Source organism: Megascapheus bottae, chromosome 16 (genome assembly GCF_031878675.1).
Source record: "Megascapheus bottae isolate mThoBot1 chromosome 16, mThoBot2.hap1, whole genome shotgun sequence".
Taxonomy (NCBI): Eukaryota; Metazoa; Chordata; class Mammalia; order Rodentia; family Geomyidae; genus Megascapheus; species Megascapheus bottae.
This window is the reverse complement of record NC_143524.1, coordinates 44,145,011-44,168,036: the sequence shown is the minus strand read 5'-3', so window position 1 is coordinate 44,168,036 and position 23,026 is coordinate 44,145,011. Positions and strand designations below refer to the sequence as shown.

General features: G+C 40.6%; 1 protein-coding gene across 2 annotated transcripts in view; it reads left to right on the top strand.

Moving 5' to 3' along the window:
• The window catches only part of Fam168a (family with sequence similarity 168 member A), a 128,850-nt gene that overhangs the window by 81,561 nt on the left and 24,263 nt on the right, over positions 1–23,026 (top strand). For both annotated transcript variants that reach the window (XM_090348390.1, XM_090348389.1), the window contains exon 3: positions 18,343–18,423. In XM_090348390.1, the coding sequence (XP_090204516.1) occupies positions 18,343–18,423 (81 nt within the window). The remainder of the gene's footprint in view (positions 1–18,342; positions 18,424–23,026) is intronic.

Here is a 23,026-nt window from a genome sequence, read left to right as displayed (position 1 = left end):
GCCCAGGCCCATAGTTCAAGCCCCATGACTCTCCCCTCCAAAAAAAAATCTTCCTGTGAATGGTCAGGTGTATATACAGCTGCTACTAGTGAGTGAGTTCCTTTTTTTGCTTATTATGCTCATTCAATTTAATTTAGTTTTTTGTTATTTGTGGTTGATAGTCAATAGTAATACAGTTTTTGTGGCCCTCGATTACAGCTCGCATCAGTGGGATTTTAACAAGGGACCTGAAGAGCCTTTTGTTGTGTTACACAGATTCTCATTAGAATGATTTCCATTGCTTAATGTGGGGAGAGCGTGCACTTAAAGTCAGAAGGTGTGATTCTTCCTCTAGCTGAAAAGTCCTGGGGTTTAAACTCAGCGACTGGGTGCTGCCCCTGATTTTTTTTTTTTTTTTTTTTTTTGCTGAAAGATACTGCTCTACGATACTACTCTACGACGTGAGCCACAGCTCCCCTTCTGGATTTTTTGGTCATTAAGAATCTCGTAGACTTTCCTGCCTAAACTGGCTTCAAACTTCAGACCTTAGGTCTCAGCCTCCTGAGTAGCTAGAATTACAGGCATGAGCTTGGCTATTTACAGGAATTTTTTTTTTATTGTAATTAGTAAAAGGGTTACATGATATTTGCCAGATAGAAGGTGCATTAATTCACATACATTGATACCCTTTCATTACAGGAACTTTTTAAATGATGCAAAGCTAACCTTTGTGGAATCAGTCCAATCATTATACAAGTGTTCTAATCATGGAAGTAGATGCTTTCACAGGCTGAGGACCTCTGGTAAGGCTAGGAGGTAGCTGAGATTAGTATCTTTACTAGAGGCATTATTCTTCTCCTATATTTTCAAGAGAATTCCCTGGCATTCAGGGGCAGAATTGCTCTGCTTCTTTTCACAAAGCCATAAGGATTTCTGGACAGGAAGTAGAGAGCTTGGAATGGGCAAGAAGTAGGAGGGATATCTGGATAGCAAGAACCTCTTCTTATGTTCCAAACCTGCAGAGTAGATTTGTTTCTACAGTGAATAAACTTAAGAACAACTGTCCACTATTAATAGCAGTGGTTGCTGTTGGTTGAACATCCAGTATGGGACATTAGAAGAAAAGAATTTTGCCTTAAGGTGCCATGATATAGTCATACTTCTCTTCCTTTTTCTTTTCCTCTTTCTCTTTTCTTTCTCTTCCCTGTCATTCCTTCTTTTCTTTTCCCTCTCTCCCTCCTTCCTTACTTCTTCCTGCCCCCTCCCTCTTTCTCTTCCTCTCTCCCTCTTTCTCCCTCTTTTTCTTTCTCTTTCTCTCCCTTCCTCCCCTCCCTCTCCCTCTCTCTCCCTTCCTTCCTTGCTTGCCCGCCCTCCCTCTCCTTCCTTCCTTCCTTCCTTCCTTCCTTCCTTCCTTCCTTCCTTCCTTCCTTCCTTCCTTCCTTCCTTCCTTCCTTCCAAGACAGTCTTGCTATATATCAACCAGGTAGCCCAGGATGGCCTTGAAATTGTGATACTCCTGCTTTAGCCACCCAGTGCTGAAATTATAGGTGTGGATACCACTCCATTATTGTTTAACATCTAGGAAAGTGTGCTATATTTAGTGCTTTTGTGAACCTTTCAGCATATTCAACTATAGTTGAATACCCATAGAGGTTACTGTATCTAGTTTGATCTGTGTTATTTAAATTATTATTCGAGTTTTAATAGTTGTAGACACAAGTCAAGAAAGAGAAGATGAGATTTGGCTTTGTAATAGAATCAGAAAATACTGAAGCCAAACTCAAGTCAGAATAGGATTTTCCATGCTCTTAATTAACCACTGAGCTATATGCTCTCTCTCTATTATTTATTGCATTACAGGTAAATATCTTTGTGTAATACTTGTTGCTTTTTGCACGAAATCATTTTGTCTTTTATACTTGACACAGTGCCTAACACAAAGTAAACTCTTAATGCATAGAGATTGGTTCAGTGAGTAAATGACTGGGACAGGTGGCTCATGCCTGTAATACTTAGCTACTCAGGACACTGGGATCTGAGGATTGCAATTTGAAGCCAGCCTAGGCAGGAAAGTCTGTGAAACTCTTCTATCCAGTAAACTACTCAGAAAAAGCCACAAGTGGCTCTGTGGCTCAAGTGGTAGAGTATTAGCTTTGGGTATGAAGAAGCTCAGGGACGGTGCCCAGGCCCAGAGTTCAAATTCCAGGACTGGCCAAAAAAAAAAAAGAAAAAAGAAAGACTGAATGATCACACTTCTCAAATGGCAAATGAAGTCTTTTCAGGGGTCAGTAAATCTGACAAATTGACCTCAAAGTTTGATATTCTTCTTTGTTCTGAACACTTCTCTAAAGTGGTAATTGGCATTAAGATATAAATCCACTCTGTTCTAAAATTGCACAAACCAAGGGCTCCAGAAAAGGCCAGGAAAGATGATATTTATAGGGAACTCTGAACAAATAGACAAAGCTTCCCAGGAGCTCCTATGCTTCACAACTCTTCCTAGACACAAAGTTTAGTTTAAGGAATCAATATCACAATAGCCCATTTATAGCTCCAAAACTACAAAGAGTCTCAGAATTGTCTATGTATCTACTTGACCTTGCCGTGGTATATATTCTAGTCACACACTTCTCCATCCTTGAATACATCCCTTTCTGATAAGTACTAGGATGAGCACAGATATATTGTGGAAAGGCTAAGTTTTTTCTTAATAGCAGTTGGCAGCAGTATGTATACACATTGGAAAATTGAAGACTTTACAGGCTTGCCCTTTCTTTATTGTTTGGGGTTTCTAGGAGAATTCTCTTTAAAACTCAAAGCATTCCTTCTTCCCTGCTTTCCTTTATTTCCTTGAGATGGACGTAGGGCCTCATTCATACCACTGAGTTCTATGCCTAGCTTCAAAGAATTTTTTTTTTTTTTTTTGAGATAGGCTGGCTTACAGATCTGAGAACCCACAGTCCTCCTGCCTGAGTGCTGGGGTTACAGGTGTGAACTACCATACCAAACTCTGTTTGTTTGTTTGTCTTAGGGCTTGAGCACAGAGCCCAGGTGCTGTCCCTATACTCTTTTGCTTAAATCTAGCATTCTACCACTTTGAGTCACAGTACTGTTTCCAATTTTTGGCTGGTTAACTGGAGACAAGAGTCTCACCAATTTTCCTGACCAGACTGGCTTTGAACCAAGATCCTGAGATCTCAGCCTCCTGAGTAGCTAGGATTATAGGAGTGAGCTACCATGACCTAGCTGCTCAATATCTTTTTTAAAGTATTAGCTTTGGGCTGGGAGTGTGGCCTAGTGGTAAGAGTGCTTGCCTAGCATGAATGAAGACCCAGGTTTGTTTCCTCCATACCACATATATAGAAAAAAGCTGGAAATGGTACTGTGGCTCCAGTGGTAGAGCTCTAGTCTGGAGAAAGCCCAAGGACAGTTCAAGACCCAGGACTGTCAAAAAAAAAAAGTATTAGCTTTGCCTTATGAAAACCTATAGACAAGCTGGGAGTTTGGCCTAGTGGTAGAGTGCTTACTTAGCACGCACGAAGACCCGGATTCGATTCCTTGGTGCCACATACATAGAAAAAAGCTGGAAGTGGTGCTGAGGCTCAAGTGGTAGAGCTCTAGCCTTGAGAAAGTCCAAGGACAGTGAGCCCTGAGCTCAAACCCAGGACTGGCAAGAAAAAAAAAAGAAAGAAAGAAAACCTATAGACATTGTCCAAGTTCCTGATATGTAGGATTTATCTGGTCCCATAAAGAAAAACCACTCACCAACATGACCTGGGATATGATAAAGACACCTGCACAATCATGTTCATTGCTGCACTCTTCACAATAGCTAAGAGATGGAAACAACTCAGATGTCCCAATACAGATGAATGGATACAAAAAATGTACATATATACAATGGAGTTCTAAATAGCTACTGGACAAGAGAAAATAATGATATTCACTGGGAAGTGAGTGGAATTAGAGCAAATCATGTTGAGTAAGTTAAGCTAAGACGAAAGGAACAAAAGACACATGGTCTCCCTGATATGTGGGTGTTAGGTCTAAACAATACAAAAGTGATGATTGAATACGCAGGTATTCCAGGTCATTGACATGGATTTAGAGATATAAATATATCTATATAGACATAAAGATCTATGATAGGATATATATTCTATGGACATACATTGATATATAGATTGATGTGTATCTATGACATCAAAGATTCAGCTTGATTTTAATTATGTTCTTAAATTTATGGACCAGTGATTGCATATAGAGATTTTTTTCTTGAATACTTGACTGTAGAACATGACATTTGAAATACGATATACTTTTATTTTTTAAATTTATTGCTATATATGGATATATATATATATATATTTTGCCAGTCCTGGGCTTGAGCTCAGGGCCTGAGCACTGTCACTGTCCTTGGACTTTCTCAAGGCTAGAGCTCTACCACTTGAGCCTCAGCACCATTTCCGGCTTTTTTCTATGTATGTGGTACTGAGGAATTGAACCCAGGTCTTCGTGCATGCCAGGCAAGTACTCTACCACTAGGCCAAATTCCCGGCCCCTATATATATTTTTTTGCCAGTCGTGAGGCTTGAACTGAAGGCCTGGGCACCATCCTTGGACACTTTTTACTCAAGGCTAGTGCTCTGCTACTTGAGTTGTAACACTGCCTGCATCCTTTTCTGAGGATCAGGTATCCAGGGCCTCATGCATGCTAGGTGAGCACTCTTACTACTAGGCTGTGCTACTGGCCCCCAAAACTCAGTTTTAATTTTCAGTTGGGGTGTGTGTGTGTGTGTGTGTGTGTGTGTGTGTGTGTGTGAGAGAGAGAGAGAGAGAGAGAGACAGAGACAGAGACAGAGACAGAGACAGAGAGTGAGAGTGTTTTGTTTTTGTTCAAAGCTCTAGTGAGGTAAATATCCTGATATAGTGAACTTCTTGTTAGAGATGGAGTGAATTTCTCATCATCTGGAGTGCGTAAGTGTGAGTGTCCAAAAATCTCTGTAACTTGATAATTGATTTAGCATAGACTTTTTTATTTTTGCCATTCCTGGGGCTTGAACTCAGGGCCTGGGCACTGTCCTTGGGCTCCCCCCCCCCCCAAGGCTAGCGCTCTTCCACTTGAGCCACAGCACCCCTTCTGGATTTTTCTGCGTATGTGGTATCTAGGAATTGAACCCAGGGCTTGTGCATGCTAGGCAAGCACCCTACCACTAGACACACTCCCAGCCCTTAGCATAGTTTTCTAAGTATAATCTCTGGGCATAGGAAGTTGTTAGAAGTGCACATTCTTGGGTCCCACCCCAGAAATACTAAATCAAAACTTTAAAGGTAGTTTCTGGAAAATCTGTGTTTTTTCATAAGCACTGTAGATGTTTTGATACACAAATCTGCTATTTAGTGTTTAATATTCTTTTTTTCCCCCTATAAGTTCTGTGAGCTTGCCTAGGAATCTTTTTTTCTTTTTTTTTTGCCAGTCCTGGGGCTTGAACTCAGGACCTGAGCACTGTCCTTGGGCTTTCCTCAAGGCCAGCACTCTACCACTTGAGCCACAGCACCACTTCTGGCTTTTTTCAGTGTATGCGGTACCAAGGAATCGAACCCAGAGTTTCATGCATGCCAGGCAAGTACTCTACCAGTAGGCCAAACTCCCGCTTCTGCCTAGGAATCTTGCCATCATGAAAATCATAAGTTCTCCAAGTTCAAAACAGCTTTAGAAACAGGTCATACATCAGCTATGAAAGAAGGGATGGCAGCCCCCATCTCAGACAAAATGAGAAGGTAGCCACAAACCCTGGATACAGGACAGGGATGGATGCTCCAGTTTCCAGCAAGATAGCCAATAGTTCCTTTTCCTTGTACATGTTTGAAAACTAAATAATTACCCCCCCAAATTGGCTTTAACAGGATTCTTGTTAGGGAAGGTTAAAAGTGTGATTACTTGAAAATTGCTCAGCTGGTGGGGGAGGTACTTGAATTTAAGTGTCTAAATCAGATTTTTGCTATTACTGCTCTCAGCAGGAGAACAAGCAGAAAAAGATCAATAGTCTTTGGTCTTGTTTAAGCTACAAAACCACACTTCATGTTGCTTCTAAAGGCTTCCATCCGCCAGAGAGATGCTTTGGCCTCCACTGTCACAATACTGTCACAAATTTTAAGGTTATATTAAATTTATCAACCTCTTTGATAAGCTTATCTCACTCTGCTTTTTAAAAATTAGCTGACATTGTTACATTTCCACACTGAAAATCTTACGTTTAAGCCAGGCCCCAGTGGCTCAATGTCTGTAATCCTAGCTACTGGAGAGACTGAGATCTGAGGACTGTGGTTGGAAGTTAGCCCAGGTAGAGTCAGTGAGACTCTTTTCTCCAGTTAATCACCAAAAAGCTGGAAGTGGAATTGTGGCTTAAGAGGTAGAGTTCTAGGCTTGAGCAAAATAGCTCCAGGCCAGTGCCCAGACCTTGATTTCAAGCCCCAGGACCAGCACCAAGAACAAAACAACTTACCCGAGTACATTTATCAAACACATCTATGTGGCAGAAAGCCTAGAATCTTTGCCATATCTTAAGCTAGGTTGGGGATAGGGTGGAACAGAAAGCCAAGATCAGATTTCAGATCTTATTTCTTCTTGTACTCTGAGCTGGAAAAACTAAATTGAAATTCATAAAAGAGAACTGGGGAAAGGAGCATTTCTGTTGTGATTTAAGCTTCTGACACTATCATGGATTTTCAGATGACTTGACATGTTGTGGAAATAGGTTGAGTGATAATATAATCATTTTCATCATGTAAGTATCTATTTTCTCTTCAATCCAATACCAGATATTTCTTATGTCATTAGGACTTCTTAAGTTTGTACCTTATCTCCTTTATCTAGTTGATGTGTCATTTATAAATAGCAGAAAATGGCCAGGCACTAGTGGCTCATTCTGTAATCCAAGTTACTCAGAAGGCTGAGATCTGAGGATTGAGGTTTAAAGCTAGTGTGGGCAGAATAGTCTGTGAGACTCTTATCTCTGATTAATGACAAAATAAACCAGAAGTGGAGATGTGGCTCAAGTTTTGCTAGCCTTGAGCAAAAGAAGCTCAGGAGCAGAAACCAGGCTGTGATTCAAGCCCCAGGACCAGCACAAAAATCCAAAATAAAATAAAATCCAAAGTAAAATGTTCCTGAAAGATTTGATTAGCATATCTTAACTAGGAAAATAGAAAGTATGCTTGTTTTACTTTAAAAGAAGTCTAGAGATCAGTGATGCATAGCATTGATTTATTAGGTCAGTAATTTCAAAATCAGCATCCCCACAACTTTTGATCTGAAACACCTGCTTTGGCATAAATATAGGTGTCTGAAGTTGAGATTGGGGAAAAAGGGGCTTAGGTGGCCATCAATTATGAATATCCTTTTACTAAGAAAAGCAAAGACTTTACTAGAATTCACTCAGTAGACTTTTTTTTTGGTATAGTCATTGACCAGAACTAAGCTACCTACTTCTAGCAGAAGGCTGCAAAGTGAAAATTTTAGTCTTAGTAGTAAAATACAGGCAAGGTCAAAGACAGGAATGAGTGTTGAGTTAGCTAGCTCATGATATCCACCACAATGTCTAGACAAGTAAATTAGATCCTCTATTTAGTACCTTCTGTTATAAAATAAAGACCAGTAGAAAATAGTGATTAATTGGGAATAACAAATTCTAGATATGTAAATAACATTGGTTGACTTTTATTGTTAGCATTACTATCATCCCAACACTGCAAAGTAATCATTATCCTACATTATAAGAGGCTCAGGGTGGGGTATGGCTGAGCAATACAGTATTCCCTAGCATGTATAAAGCCTAGCTGGTGGGTCTGTCTTACACCCAAGGCAACATTATTAAGCCTTCATCATTAAGGAACAAAGGAGACTGAAAAGAATAGGGATGAGTAGTAAGTACTCAAGCAAAAGGGCCCATCTATAATATATAAGGTCGTGTTAGGGACTTTTCTGCCCCAGCTGGCTTCTAACCAAAAGCTTCAGATCTCAGCCTCCTGAGTAGTTAGGATTTCAAGGCCTGAGCGCTGTCCTTGGGCTTTCTTAAGGCAAGAGCTCTACCACTTGAGTCACAGCACCGCTTGTGGCTTTTTCTATGTATGTAGTACCAAGGAATCAAAACTGGGTCTTTGTGCATGTTAGGCAAGTACTCTACCACTATGCCAAACTCCTAGTCCCTCTAAAAGACTTATCTCTAGTTAACCCCCAGAAAACCAGAAGTTTGGTGCTGTGGCTCAAAGTGGTAGAGCACTAGCCTTAAGTGAGAAAAAAAACTCAGTGCCCAGGTCCTGAGTTCAAACCCCAATACTGGGCAGGGTGTTAATATTTGAGATGGGTAAGAGACAGCATGTTTGAGACATTTTAAAGAGAACAGTGTCTGACATATAGTAGATACTCAGTATTTTATATGAATGAAGAAGTTAGGACTTTAAGTTGGGTTTGAGGAGTTAGACAGGAAGAATCTGGGCTTACCACAGGTTTTCTTTGCCTTGGGTGACAAGTTCAGTAGTCATGAGTTTTCACTGATTTCTCAGGATGTCCTGAGGGCAGTTAGTATACCAGGGAGTTTTCTTTTTAGACCTTTCTTAGGTAATTTCTCATAGCCTTTTAGGAATTTTCTTTTTTCCCCCCTAGAATTGAACTTTCTCTATGCTTAATGTATCTTGGTAATTGGAGAGTAAATTATTGCCATTCTTATCTTACAGATTGGAAATTGAGGTGCAGAGTAGTTAAGTAACTTGCCTGGGATCATTGAGCTGTCTAGAGTTAGGACATGTTGTTTTCTTATAGCATTTGCTTTTGTGTAATACTTTTGGACTTGATGTTGCAATTTCCACTGATTATAGGCCATAATAAACCAAGCAGCAAAATTCAGAGAATTAGATTGAGCTAATTTTGTAGTTGTTAAGATGAGTCCCTGGTTATTGTGATTTACTGCATCTTCAAATTCAATTCAACAGAGTGCATAGTATTATTCGTGCTATACTTACAAAGTTCTGCTGATGCCTCCAGGTTAAAAAGGGAAAAAAAAAAAACAAATAACTGAAAAATAGTCAAACATTCCCCTTTCCTTACTCTCTTTGTCAGAGAAATCGTATTCCAATCAATCTTAACTGTCACTGAAATTAATCACCTAGCTTCTCATGATCACAGGTTTCTCATGGAAAATGTTCATTTAATAGTCTTTTTTTTCCCCCTCAGACAAGGAAGCAGATTTAGATTTGATAAGGAAGTTCTTACTCAGGTCACATAGTAACCTAGTGATAGCTCTAAACTCCTCCCCTTCAAAAAATGTTGTAATGACAGTATTTTCCAAGTATTTATAATTTCCATGTTCCATGTTTCAGTTTATTTCAAAATCTGATTTTGGCACACATACTTACCACCTACTTCCTATGACCAAGTCCCAGGAATATTAACCAGCAAGGGAAGGGAGATATTGTCCAAAAAGAAATGTACTTCTTATGACTTATGTAACTATAATCCCTTTGCATATCACTTTTATAATAACGAAAATTTAAATAAAAAAATTAACAGCAGCTGGGAGTTTGGCCTAGCAATAGACTGCTTGTCTAGCATGCACAAAGACCTTGATAAAGCCCAAGGACAGTGCTCAGGCCCTGAGTTTAAGCCCAGGGACTGTCCCTCCCCATCTCCCCCCAAAAAATAGCAGCCCGGCACTGGTGGCTTTATGTCTGTAATCCTTCTAAGGAGACTAAGATCTGAGGATCATGGTTCAAAACCAGTCAGGCAGGAAAGTCCAAGAGATTCTTACTTCCAGTTAACCACCAGAAAACTGGAAGTGGCACTGTGGCTCAAAGTGGCAGAGTGGTAGCTTTGAGCAAAAGAGGTCAGGGACAGCACCCAGACCCCACACAACCAAATAATAATAATAATAACAACAACAACAACCCTTAAAATTGATAGAGTCCAGCTGGGCACTGGTGGCTCACGCCTGTAATCCTAGCTACTCAGAAGCCTGAGATCTGAGGATCGAGGTTCAAAGCCAGCCTGGACACTAAAGTGTGTGATATTCTTACCTCCAGTTAACACCAGAAAACTGGAAGTGATGCTGTGACTCAGGTGGTAGAGCAATAGCTTTGAGCTCATGGACAGCGCACAGGCCCAGAGTTCAAACTCTACAACAGCAACAAAAGCTAGAGGTGATGCTGTGGCTCAAGTGGTAGAGTGCTAGCCTTGAGAAAGCCCAAGAACAAGAACCGAAGGAAGATCTCTTTAAAAAGAAAATATAGTGAGAGAATGAATTGTCCTGGAGGGAAAGAAATTCATGGACCAAATAGTTTTAAAACTTACCTTGCTCTTTTTTCCATGTTTAGAATATTGCTGCACATAGTCACAGGCCACACACAAACGATATGGAATAGTGTTGGGTCCTTCCAAGTGCCAAGCAAAAAAGACACAATCTCCACTCTGGATTGGAGATTGAAGCAGATCAGGCCATCTGCTTTCCATTACAATGTCTCCCATTCTAGTAAAGAACAAACTGAAGAGATATTTTAAGATTTATTGAAGAATTTTTCTCTCTGAGGAATGGTACATATTTGGTTCTTACTTAGAGCAATTACATTAATGAGCGCCTCAACAAACTGTGTGTCTGTGTGTCTGTGTATATGATATGGTATATGCTCAGGGTTTAGCCTTTTCTGCTAGTGCTCAGCAAAGATGAATGATCTGGAGAAAAAGCCTGCTTTTACCAGTAGGTAAGCATTCCCTGAAGATGCAGCATAGTCACAGCATAGCTGAGTTCTGGTATCTCACCCTTTCTTGTTAAGTGGCTTTTCCCTGAGAATAGTCACCTCATTCATAGTTCATATCCTAGAGTTCCATCACTGCAAGTGTGAGGCTTCATGGGTGGTCTTTGAGTCCAGTATTAGCTGACTTAAGTTTCAGGTGAGCAGGCCCAAAGCCAGCACTTCAGCCCCTTGCCTGTTAGGTTGACTTACACTCTAGTCTACTCACCAGTCGAGCACTGTTAAGTCATCAAGCCTCCCAGCTAGTAAGAGTCAGGCATAAGCTGACAGATTCCAGGCTCCATTTATTTTGCTTTCTTCCTTCCTACTACAGAAGAGGGGCCGCTATAAACTCTGCAGCTAGAGTATCTCCCCTTGTGTTGCAGCTTCTCAGCTCACAACACTGAAAGTAGGGTTTTACTATCAGGATCAAGTTTTGTAAATAAGCATTTGCTATTTAGCAATGCTTATTTACTATTCTGATAAAGAAAAAATCCAGAATAAATCAATTAGGTGTCACTCCCACCACCATCAAAATCTTGTTATGTGACTTCAATTAAAAACTTATTTTGGGCTGAGAGTGTGGCTTGGTGGTAGAGTGCTTGCCTAGCATACACAAAGCTGCCCTGGGTTTGATTCCTTGGTACCATATTCACAGAAAAAGCCAGAAGTGGGGCTGGGAGTTTAGCCTAGTGGTAGAGTGCTTGCCTAACATGCATGAAGGCCTGGGTTCAGTTCCTCAGTACTACATACATAGAAAAAAGTAGAAGTGGTGCTGTGGCTCAAGTAGTAGAGCTCTGGCCTTGAGAGAAGTCCAAAGACAGTGCTCAGGCCCTGGGTTCAAGCCTCATGACTGGCAAAAAAAAAAAGAAAAAAAAAAAAGAAAAAGAGTTTCATAGACTCGGGTAGGGAGGTAGCCTTAAGCTGAAGAGCTCAGGGACAGCACCCAGGCCTAGAGTTCAAGCCCCAAGACCCACCCCCCCAAAAAAAGAGTTTCACAGACTCCTGCCCGTGCTGGCTTCAAACCACAATCTTCAGATCTCATTTTTCTGAGTAGCTAGGATTACTGTTGCCAAATTAAATTAGGAAGGAAATATCAGCAAAAGAGTGATTGACTATCATAGAAAGAAAAATTGAACTATGAACTAATTTGCAAATTAAGTATGATAAAGGTGAGGACCCAGAAGGAGGGTAGAGTTGAAAGAATTGGGTGTTTTGGATTTTTACAAGAAAAAAAATTAGGAAGACTAATGTCAATCTCTGTGCTATCTCACTACTGGAGAAACAAAAGTATCTTTAGCAGAGGGAACAAATTTGTGTTCTGTTCAATTTGTGCTCAGTGGCTAAGGAGGTGTTTGGTGGTAAGGTAGAGTTTTAGATTGGAGAGAAAAGGGGTTTCAACTTCCAAAGCTCTCCAGCAGGAACTTTGAATGACTGAAGAGGTCCTGAGCATACTATCATTAGAAAGGGTGCTAGCAGAAGCTGTGCCACCAGCCAATAGGCCATCAGAAAGGGTATTCCTATGCTGAGTTGCTAGTTGAACCTAGTTACCTCCAGGACCTCTTCTAACTATGGTTCAGTGTCTATGTGACATTTTTCAGGAAAATCATCATGACCTATATTAAGATGCTAAATGAATATAGTTGTTTTTTTTAAGCAGAAGCTTCTTTGACCAAATTAATTACAAAATGACATCCTTTTTTTGCCAATGTTAAAGATGAAATAAAAAAAAAACTTAGCTAAATAAATGGCAGTTAACCATGGAAGTTTAGACTAACTGGACTCAGGTTTTCGCAGAGGTTGGGAGGTTGATTGGAATGGCCTTTTGTTTTATTCAGGCCTGACTGACTCTACTCTCTTTATTCACTAGCTGTGTAAGATATATCTCAATATCCTCATCTCTAAAATGAATCTAATAATACATTTGTCATTGGCGTGAGCATGAACTCAGATTAAAAAGTGCCTTGCACTGTGCCAAGAACACAGTACACATTCTAAATAGAATCTTTTCTTTTGCCCCCTTCCTTTTTTATTTTGAGAGAATAAAGACCTTTTTTAAAAGTCACTCTGGGGGCCAGAAGTTTGGCCTAGTGGTTAAAGTGCTTGCCTAGCATGCATAAAGACCCGGGTTCGATTCCTCGGTACCACATACATAGAAAAAAGCCAGAAATGGTGCTGAGGCTCAAGTGGTAGAGCTCTAGCCTTGAGAAAGTCCAAGGACAGTGCTCAGGCCCTGAGCTCAAACCCAGGACTGGCAAAAAAAAAAAAAAAAAAAAAAAAGTCACTCTGGAATTGTGACCAAACTGGGAATGCAACAGTAGTTTTCATTTTCATCATGAACTTCAGATCTAAAATATCTTTATTGCCTAAGTGTCCCCCTGCCCACAAAGGACTAATCCTCTTAGTCTTCCTGAGCCAGGGAGTTAGTTTTCCACTAACTGAATAGTCCCTTGATTTCTGTTGAAATAATTTCTAATTTCCATATTAATAAAAATGGCTTTGTGTTTCTTTAGCTCTAATCTTAGTAAGAACAAGAATAGGGGGATTAGATTCTATTGACATCTCCAAAGCAATTTTAAATGTACACATCACAATTCCAGGAAGCTAATCACTACTTCAACCTTTGAACTATAAAGGAGTAAAGTTCACACATTTATTCTCTGTAGTCCTGACCTTCAAAAAATATAAATACAATCCTGAGAAAGTATTCTGTATGAGCAGTGGTGAAATATACATGGTGTGTCATTGCCAAATGAGCTTTAGGAGATCCAGTCAAATCTTGGAGGTCAACGTTTGAGGTCTGGAATTCCAGGGTATGGGGAGTCTTTTGAGTGTGGTAGGCAAAGACTGAGATGGAAAGATGCTTGACATGTTTAAGGAACATTGAGGAGGTCATCGTGGCTGGAGGCAAATAACAAGAGAAGATATTAGATAGGTAGCAGGGCCCCCGGTGAGTCATTAAAAGGATTTAGCTCTCCTTGTCAGTGTAAGCTACTTCAGGGTATTATCAGACTTTCTATTCTAACAGTACCACTCTGGCTGCTGTAAGAAATAAACTATATGAGATCGAGAGTATACATACAGAGAACCATGTTTGGGGCTTTTACAATAACCTGGGTGAGAACAGTTATGACTTGGACTGAGATAAAAAATGTAGAAGCATTGAGTTATGGCCAGATTCTGAGTGTGTTTTAAAAATCCAATTGGAAGGATTGCTGATAGGTTAGATGTGGATAGCTGAAAGAGAATAAGCAAAAAACGGACTGTTTTTAACCTTAGAGTTGGAAGAATGAATTATTACCTACTAACAATAAAATAAAGCTGTGGAGAACTAGTTTGGGAAGGATTTGGAAGTTAAAAAAAAAGTTTTTTGTGTGTCTGAACTGATGACTATAGCTAACCTTTAAAGGCTTAACTGAATATTTGGGTCCTGATATTTTACAAATTTTAGTAAAATTAATTTTAATTTAATACTTCTGGCAACTTAGGTAACTTAATTTTTTTTTTTTGCCAGTCCTGGGCTTGAACTCAGGGCCTGAGCACTGTCCTGGGGCTTTCCTCAAGCCTAGTGCTCTACTACTTGAGCCACAACACCACTTCTGGTTTTTCTATATATGTGGTATTGAGGACTCGAACTTAGGTCTTTGTGTATGGTAGGCAAGCACTCTACCACTAGGCTAAACTCCTGGCCAACTTAGGTTTTTTTTTTTTTTTTTTTTTTTTTTTTGCCAGTCCTGGGCTTGAGCTCAGGGCCTGAGCCCTGTCCTTGGACTTTCTCAAGGCTAGCACTCTACCACTTGAGCCTCAGCACCGTTTCCGGCTTTTGTCTATGTATGTGGTACCAAGGAATCGAACCCGGGTCCTCGTGCATGCTAGGCAAGCACTTTAACCACTAGGCCAAACTCCCGGCCCAGGTTTTTTTTTTTTTAACGTTTGTAATTTTGAGGTTACTTTCAGGATTTTACTGAATTCTGAATATTCTTTCAACCAATTTTTTGGTGGAGTTTTAGAATTTTTCTATTTATAGTTATGCTTGCTGTAAACAGAGATAATTTGATTCTTCCCTTTCTGTTTAGATATCTGAAACTTCTCTTGCTTAAATGCTCTAAACTTAAAACTTCCAGTACAATACTACGCTGAATATGTATAGTGAAAGTAGACATGCATGTTGTGTTCTAGATCAAAGCAGAAACTCTTTTAGCTCTTCTTTGTTCTGAATGATCTGTGGCTAGAGGTATGGTTCCAAATATGGAGTGCCAGTAGAAGACAAAAAAAAAAAGCCACGTGATAGCTTGAAGCTCTGAGTTTAAGCTCTCATGCTACCACCACAAAAAACAACAACAACAAAAATCCTTACTCTTAAGTCAGGTACAGTGATGTACACCTGCAGTCCTAACATTGGGGCTTCCAATAGTCTTTTCTAGAAAGCAGTGTGGCAACATATTTAAAGTCTTATTACCTCCTCTGCTGTTGTCCTGGTCTGAGCCCCATTATCTTCTAATTGCCATATGCTTGCCATAACCTCCCCTTTAAATCCTGTGCTTCTGTTATTAAAGTGACAGAGGGGTTTTGGTTTTTTTTTTTTTGCTGTTGAAGATGATTGAAAGTCTGTAGGAATAGATATTGGTGCAGCTTGTACTAACATTGCAAAATAATAAATGTCCTTGAATTATACACTTAAGTGATTGACATGGCAAATTTTTTTTTTTTTTTTTTTTTTTTTTTTGCCAGTCCTGGGCTTGAGCTCAGGGCCTGAGCACTGTCCTTGGATTTTCTCAAAGCTACCCCTCTACCACTTGAGCTTCAGCACCACTTCTGGCTTTTTTCTATGTATGTGGTACCGAGGACTCGAACCCGGGTCTTCATGCATGCTAGGCAAGCACTTTAACCACTAGGCCAGACTCCCGGCCCGGTAAATTTTTTTGACATGGCAAATTTTTATACTTAATTTACCACAATTGAAAACTTCAAAGGAAAAAAAAAAAAACAAGATATAGAGCTGGGAATACAATTCTTGATAGGCAAGCACACACCTCTTCCCTGAGCTCTTTAGCTCAAGGTTAGTGCTCTAGCACTTTGAACCACAGCTCCAGTTCCACTTTTTTTTTTTTTTTCTCCAGTCCTGGGTTTGAGCTCAGGGCCTGAGCACTGTCCTTGGACTTTCTCAAGGCTAGAGCTCTACCACTTGAGCCTCAGCACCACTTCCGGCTTTTTTCTATGTATGTGGTACCGAGGAATAGAACCCGGGTCTTCATGCATGCTAGGCAAGCAAGCACTTTAACCACTAGGCCAAACTCCCGGCCCATCCAGTTCCACTTTTTGAGTGGTTAATTGGAGGTAAGAATTTCACAGGGACTTTTTCCCTGGGCTGGCTTTGAACTTCCATCCTCAGATCTCGGCCCCAAGTGGCTAGGATTACAGGCATGAACCACCAGGGCTCAGCTGGCTGCAGTTGTAATTCTTACATGAAGCTGAGTAGAAGTTTCAGCCATAAAACTGGATTACTTTGCTTCACAAATTAGGCCCCCTTGACTTTCTTCTTGAGAAGTGCCACACCTCTAGATTATTAAGTGACAGATTGGCTACCACAGTTCTAAAATCAGAAAACGAAGGAAGAGTGTAAAGAGAAATGAATTTTCTTTGGAATTGGAACAGCATATTAACAAAGATACATTATTAAAGCTTCAGAATTTACAAATCCCAAAGAAGCTTTTAGGGATTTAGGGATTTAATCTTTGACTTTTAAAACCAGCTTTCCATTGTTAGTGAGAATACCAATGAGCATTTAAAAGCTGCAGGAAGTAGTGAGACAGGCACTTAGGCACTGCTAGTACAAGTTCAAATTAATAGTCTTTTCTAGAAAGCAGTGTGGCAACATATTTAAAGTCTTATTACCTCCTCTGCTGTTGCCCTGGTCTGAGCCCCATTATCTTCTAATTGCCAAATGCTTGCCATAACCTCCCCTTTAAATCCTGTGCTTCTGTTATTAAAGTGACAGAGGTTTTGGGTTGTTTTTTTTTTTTTTGCTGTTGAAGATGATTGAAAGTCTGTAGAAATAGATATTGGTGAAACTTGTACTAACATTGCAAAATAATAAATGTCCTTGAATTATACACTTAAGTGATTGACATGGCAAAGTTTTTTGGCATGGCAAATTTTTATACTTAATTTACCACAATTGAAAACTTCAGGGGAAAAAAAACAACAAGATATAGAGCTGGGAATACAGTTCTTGGTAGAGTGCTTTCCATGAAGCCCCAGATTTGAACCATCAGCACAACAAAAAAAATTTTGTGCATGTATGTATCCTTGTATTTTATTTACCATATGTATGTACATGTATATTTACATAAAGTCAAGACCCTTTGACTTTCTTCTTGAGAAGTACCATACCTCTAGACTAGTTGAATGACAAGTAGCTACCTCAGATCTGTACACAGGTATAAATATAAATATATGTATACCCAGTGATATCATAGCAGCTTCATAATGGTATGTGAGAGTACTAACATCATGACAATTGACAGAAGCTACAAAAGTGACGTGTTCTCTTTCCATGTAGAAAATTATCTGGAAAAATGTTATGGGGTTACCTCTGGGGAGAGAGAAATGTGGCAAGGATATAAAAGTAAGCGTATACTTTTCATCATATATACTTCTATATAGTCTTTCTTTTTTTTTTTTTTTTTTTTTTTTTGCCAGTCCTGGACTTTAGCTCAGGGCCTGAGCACTGTCCTTGGACTTTCTCAAGACTAGAGCTCTACTACTTGAGCCTCAGCACCACTTCAGCTTTTTTTCTATGTATGTAGTACCAAGGAAGCAAACCCGGATCTTCGAGTATGCTAGGCAAGCACTCTACCAATAGGCAAACTCCCGGCCTCTTTTTTTTCTTTTTTTTTTTTTTTGTGGTGAGTACTGCTGGCTTGCTACCACTTGAGCCAAGCTTCCAGCCTAAATTCCCCCCCCCCTTTTTTTTTAAACAGCAAGGATACAGACATATTGCATGTCTTTCTTTCTTTTTTTTTTTTTTTTTTTTTTTTGAGCTCAGGGCCTGAGCACTGTCCTTGGGCTTTCTCAAGGCTACCCCTCTACCACTTGAGCCATAGCACCACTTCTGGCTTTTTTCTATGTATGTGGTACCGAAGAATCAAACTCTGGTCTTCATGCATGCTAGGCAAGCACTCTGCCACTAGGCCAAATTCCCAGCCCCATGTATTACTTTTTAAAAACAGATTTTTTAAATCGACATGTATTGATGGTGTGATATTAATGACTTTTCTCTTGATTCAAGAAAATCCAAGTCTGGGGGCCGGGAGTTTGGCCTAGTGGTTAAAGTGCTTGCCTAGCATGCATGAAGACCCGGGTTCGAGTCCTCGGTACCACATACATAGAAAAAAGCCAGAAGTGGTGCTGAAGCTCAAGTGGTAGAGCTCTAGCCTTGAGAAAATCCAGGCTCAAGCCCAGGACTGGCAAAAAAAAAAAAAAAAAAAAAAAATCCAAGTCTGTTAACTTGGATTCTGTTTCCTCAGAAATCTGCGTTCTATCTTCTGCCTAAGTGAAGCTTTTCTTGTTTCTTTATAGGTTACCCTACAGCCTACCCAGCAGCGGCCCCTGCCTACAATCCCAGCCTGTACCCAACCAATAGCCCCAGTTACGCTCCAGGTAAGCAGAGAGTTGGAGCATCAGTTCAGAAGGTGGTGCAAAAAAGTGGGACTGAATTTGGAAAAAATAAACCCACCTGTTTGCCCTCTGTCTGGGAACTGGGGCAGATCCACCTCAGGGTGGGAGTGGGAGCAGAATCTTTCTCTTTCCTAGGGACTTAAAGTTGGCCCATCCCTCATATGGCTGGAATGTATGAGACATTCAGATCCCCACAGAACCTTTCTGGTCATCTCCAGCAGTGTGCAAATTCATTCTTTGCTCAGTTTCCCTGAGGCAGCCATTGGGAACCCCAAGTGCGCGCACACATACACACACAACAATCTGGGTGTAGATTTGGGAGAGAATGAGAGACTTGCCACCAGAGGGTAAAAAGCTGATTTTCAGGGCAAGACAAGCCACTTGTTTTTCAAAAGTAATAAAGGCATGACACTTGGGTCGAAGTTAAAATGGGTTTGAAAATACTTGTTCTCTTTTGGGCCAGGAGCATTACAGCACTGCTGGTTCTAACCTCCCAACTCAGCCAGCATTTTAATACTCAAAAGCAAAAGGAAGAAAGGCTTTATGGTTAGAAAGTCTGGAGTTTGAATCCTGATTAACCATTCCACTATTGTAAAGCCTTGAGGAAGTCATCTCACCTCTGAGAGTTACATATAATTACTTACCTCAGGGTTGTGGGTGGTTTTATGTAAGCTTCTCTTCACTCAATAAATATTTGTTGAGTGTCCTCCATCCTGGAATTGAAAATTTAAAATATATCATCTTTGCTCCCAGTAGCTTACAGTTCATTTTGGGGCCTGGCATATAAACAAATTCACTGGAGTACAATACAATAAGTACTAAAGAAGAAATACATACCTGAAGAGAAAGGAGCCACGGTGTGCCTGGAAGTACAGGGAAGGTTCATACAGGAACTTTCAACAGAGACTTGAAGAAGACTGTTTTAATTTTGTTCTTCAGGCACTCAAAGGAAGAGTGGTCATTTTAGGGAAGCATGGCAGAGGCATGGAGATGTAGAACATACACTGCTAGGAACCTAAAAGTAATGGGAATGGTTGAAGCATGGAGCCAGATGGGTGGAGGACTGGATGAATGGAAACTATAGGTTGCAAGGGCCTGCAAATTTGGAAAGAGCTTAAATGTCACATCATACATGTTTTCTTATTTACTGGTTATTATAGAATTTGAAAGCTTAAAAAGATCTCAGAGACTCTCCATTTTAACTTCTCTTGACAACAGAGATCCAGACAAGTAGTTTTGCCCACAGTACCCAGTGAATCAGCAGCAGCTTATGGACTAGAAATCTTGAGAGTGCAAATCCAGTGGATTTGCTCTTCTGTGCCAATCCAGAAGTCATGCTACTATTACTATTCCCTTTGCTCTGGGACATTTAAAGCAGAAAAGAATATAGGTTGTGCCTGAAGGCCTACATTTTGAGTACTGGACCCTGAAGTCACATCAAATCACATACCCACACACATACACCCCCACACACACCCCCCACTCCCACATACATACCCACCCACACATACATACATACATACACACACCATGAAGTTGTTCTCTTTTTTTCAAATAAGAACTATTTTATGCAAATAAATTAGAACTTCTAAAGTTGTTATACATATGTAAGCATTTTATATAGTTATGCCATAGCTGTGCCCCAACTACCTTTGAAAACAACTAAAGGTGAAGATTTACTTTGGCACATGGCTTTTGAGGGTTTAGCCCATGGTCACCTGGCCCCATGTGCTTAGGCAGAACATGATCCTGGGGTAGGAATGTGAGAGGAGAACTGTTCACTTTGCAGCAGACAAAAACCAGAGAGCTGCAATGGGAAGTAACCATAGTAAGATACAGCTCTTTTTTTTTTTTTTTTTTTTTTTTTGCCAGTCCTGGGCTTGAGCTCAGGGCCTGAGCACTGTCCTTGGACTTTCTCAAGGCTAGAGCTCTACCACTTGAGCCTCAGCACCACTTCCGACTTTTTTCTATGTATGTGGTACCGAGGAATCTTCATGCATGCTAGGCAAGCACTTTAACCACTAGGCCAAACTCCCGGCCCCAAGATACAGCTCTTAAGGACATACACCCAATGACCTGGCTCCTCCAACCAGACAGGATTTTTTTATCCATCAGTTGATTAAGTTATTCATTTTATCAGAGCCCTCACGAACTAATCATCTCTGAAAATACCGTTCTGACACACCTTGAGGTATGCTTTACTAATCTCCGAGGTGTTTCCTAAACCAAGATTAACTGAACGACATTTAACCTAAGGCAAAATTAACTGTCACTATGGGCATTTATTTTGGCCCTGTTATGTAAGCCTGAGACACTTTGGAAGACACAATGATTCTCACTTGAGGAAGCTACCATTAACTGCCCCTGAAGAGTTTGTTAGAGAAGCAAATTTTGCTCCTTTATAAATGTTTATGGGCTAAAAATCTATGACACTAAAACATTGGTTTTCTGTTCATGTTTTAAAATTATCTTCAAATGCTGGGCGCGGTGGCTTGCGCCTGTAATCCTAGCTACTCAGAAGGCTGAGATTTGAGGATTGCAGTTCAAAGCCAGCCCAGGCACTAAAGTCCATGAGAGTCTTATCTCTAGTTAACCACTAGAAAACCAGAAGTGGGGCTATGGCTCAAGGGGTAGAGGGGGTAGCCTTGAGCTGAAGATCTCAGGGACAATGCCCAGGCCCAGAGTTCAAACCCCGTGACCAACTGCCCCCCCCAAATTTTTTTTTCAAATAGTTGTATAAAAGAATTTCAATTTAACATGTCTATTTATGTGTACAATGCATCTTGATCAAAGTCACCCCTCTTATCATTCCCCCCCCACAGTATTTACCTTTAATCAATAAAGTGACTGGTTTAGCCACTCAGTAGATGGATTAAAAGGTCTATAATAGGAGGTAGTAACAAAATCTACAGAAATTCTCTCTGATTAAATGCTTGATGAAATTTGGTAAGTTCTATCTTAAAAACTAAAAAGGAGGTTTTGATTGCCAAACATACCGTACATAGGTGCTTAAATCTTCAAGTGCTGTGCGACCTGAGCAAGGGTAGGTGAGCTGTGGCTGAAGTTCAGCTGAGGTCAGGCATAAGGCAGATTCATTGTCTTCATGGTGAGGAGGCCACCAGCGACCTCACTGGCTGCATCAGGGAGGTGATGAGCTGAAAAGCAGAATACAGTGAGTGGGGGCGGGGAAAGGGGAAGTATTTTTAGGAAAATGACTACACTAGAAAGGAAAATGACTATGCGAGATAGAGGGTGGGGAGGAGAGGAGGGAGAGAAGAAAAAAGAAAAGAAAGAAGTGGCATTGTGGCTCGAGGGGTAGTGCGGTAGCCTTGAGCTGAAGAGCTCAGGGACAATGTCTAGGCCCAGAGTTCAAGTCCCACGACTGACACACACACACACACACACACACACACACACTCACACACACACTCACACAAAGGAAGAAAGGAGGGATTCATAGGTGACAGACCTGGAAGGTCTGAGTGTAGTTAAAACAAGCACTGGTGGGAAGCAGCAGTGGAGGGGTGAGTCAGTGATGGAGAAGAAGCTGTGCCACACAGAGCCAGGCCTCCACAGCACAGTTCTCTTCCTTGCTTGGGGGAGTTAAGTAGTAGGGTGAGGTGGGGTATCTCACTCTGGAGGGCAGCTCTTCCTCTCCAACCAAAGAAAGGTCACAGGTAGATGTGCTTAAGAGTAAATTGAGTGGAAAGCAGAAAGTTCTTAGCTGCCCTTGATAGAGGGAGGGCTCTAGAGGACAGAAGTCAAGCTGTGAGAGCCTCCTGAAGCAGTGGGAGTGGAAGCTATAGGATAACACAGAGCAGGTAATTTGGGAGGTTGGCTGGTGAAGATTTTAAGCACTAAGCTACATTTGAATAGTATTAAGAGCTTCTGATATGTTTCTGTGATTGCGTTAGATAAATTTGGCAAGAAAAGCTGAAAGCATATCCTGAAAGGTCAGAAACAAGAGAAAGGTGTCTCTGGTCACCACTCCCATTCGATGTAGTATTACAATTTTTATTCAGAAAAATTCGATAAGAAAAGGAAATAGAAGATAAGCAAGAACAAGAAAGACAAATTATCCATAATTCCAGATTCATCTACTATCTCTTGAATGACTCCTATGTGCCAAGACTAATTTAAATCTTCAATCCTGGGGCTTGAACTCAGGGTGTGCTAGCGTTCCACCACCTGAACCGTAGTTCTGTTTCTGGCTTTTTGGTGGATAGTTGAAGATAATGAGTCTCATGAACTTCCCTGCCCCAGCTGGTTTCCGACCTTGATCTCAGCCTTCTGAGTAGCTAGGGTTATAAGCATAAGCCATTGGTGCCAATCAATTAATCATATCAAATTCCCATCAGTAGTGTTTGTTAGTTAATTTTCCCAATTAAAAAAATGAAATCTAGAGAAATTTGATCATTTGCTCCAAGATCCACATCCTGGACCCTTAACCACTATTTTGTCTTTGAGGCAGTGGGCAGAGAAATTGGGGTTAGACCAGAGCAGGCAAGATAGTAAGGTAGTATATAGAAAGGGAGGAGTCTGAGTCAGAAAGTCATGGAGAGCCTAGAAAGCTGCCAGCACGGTT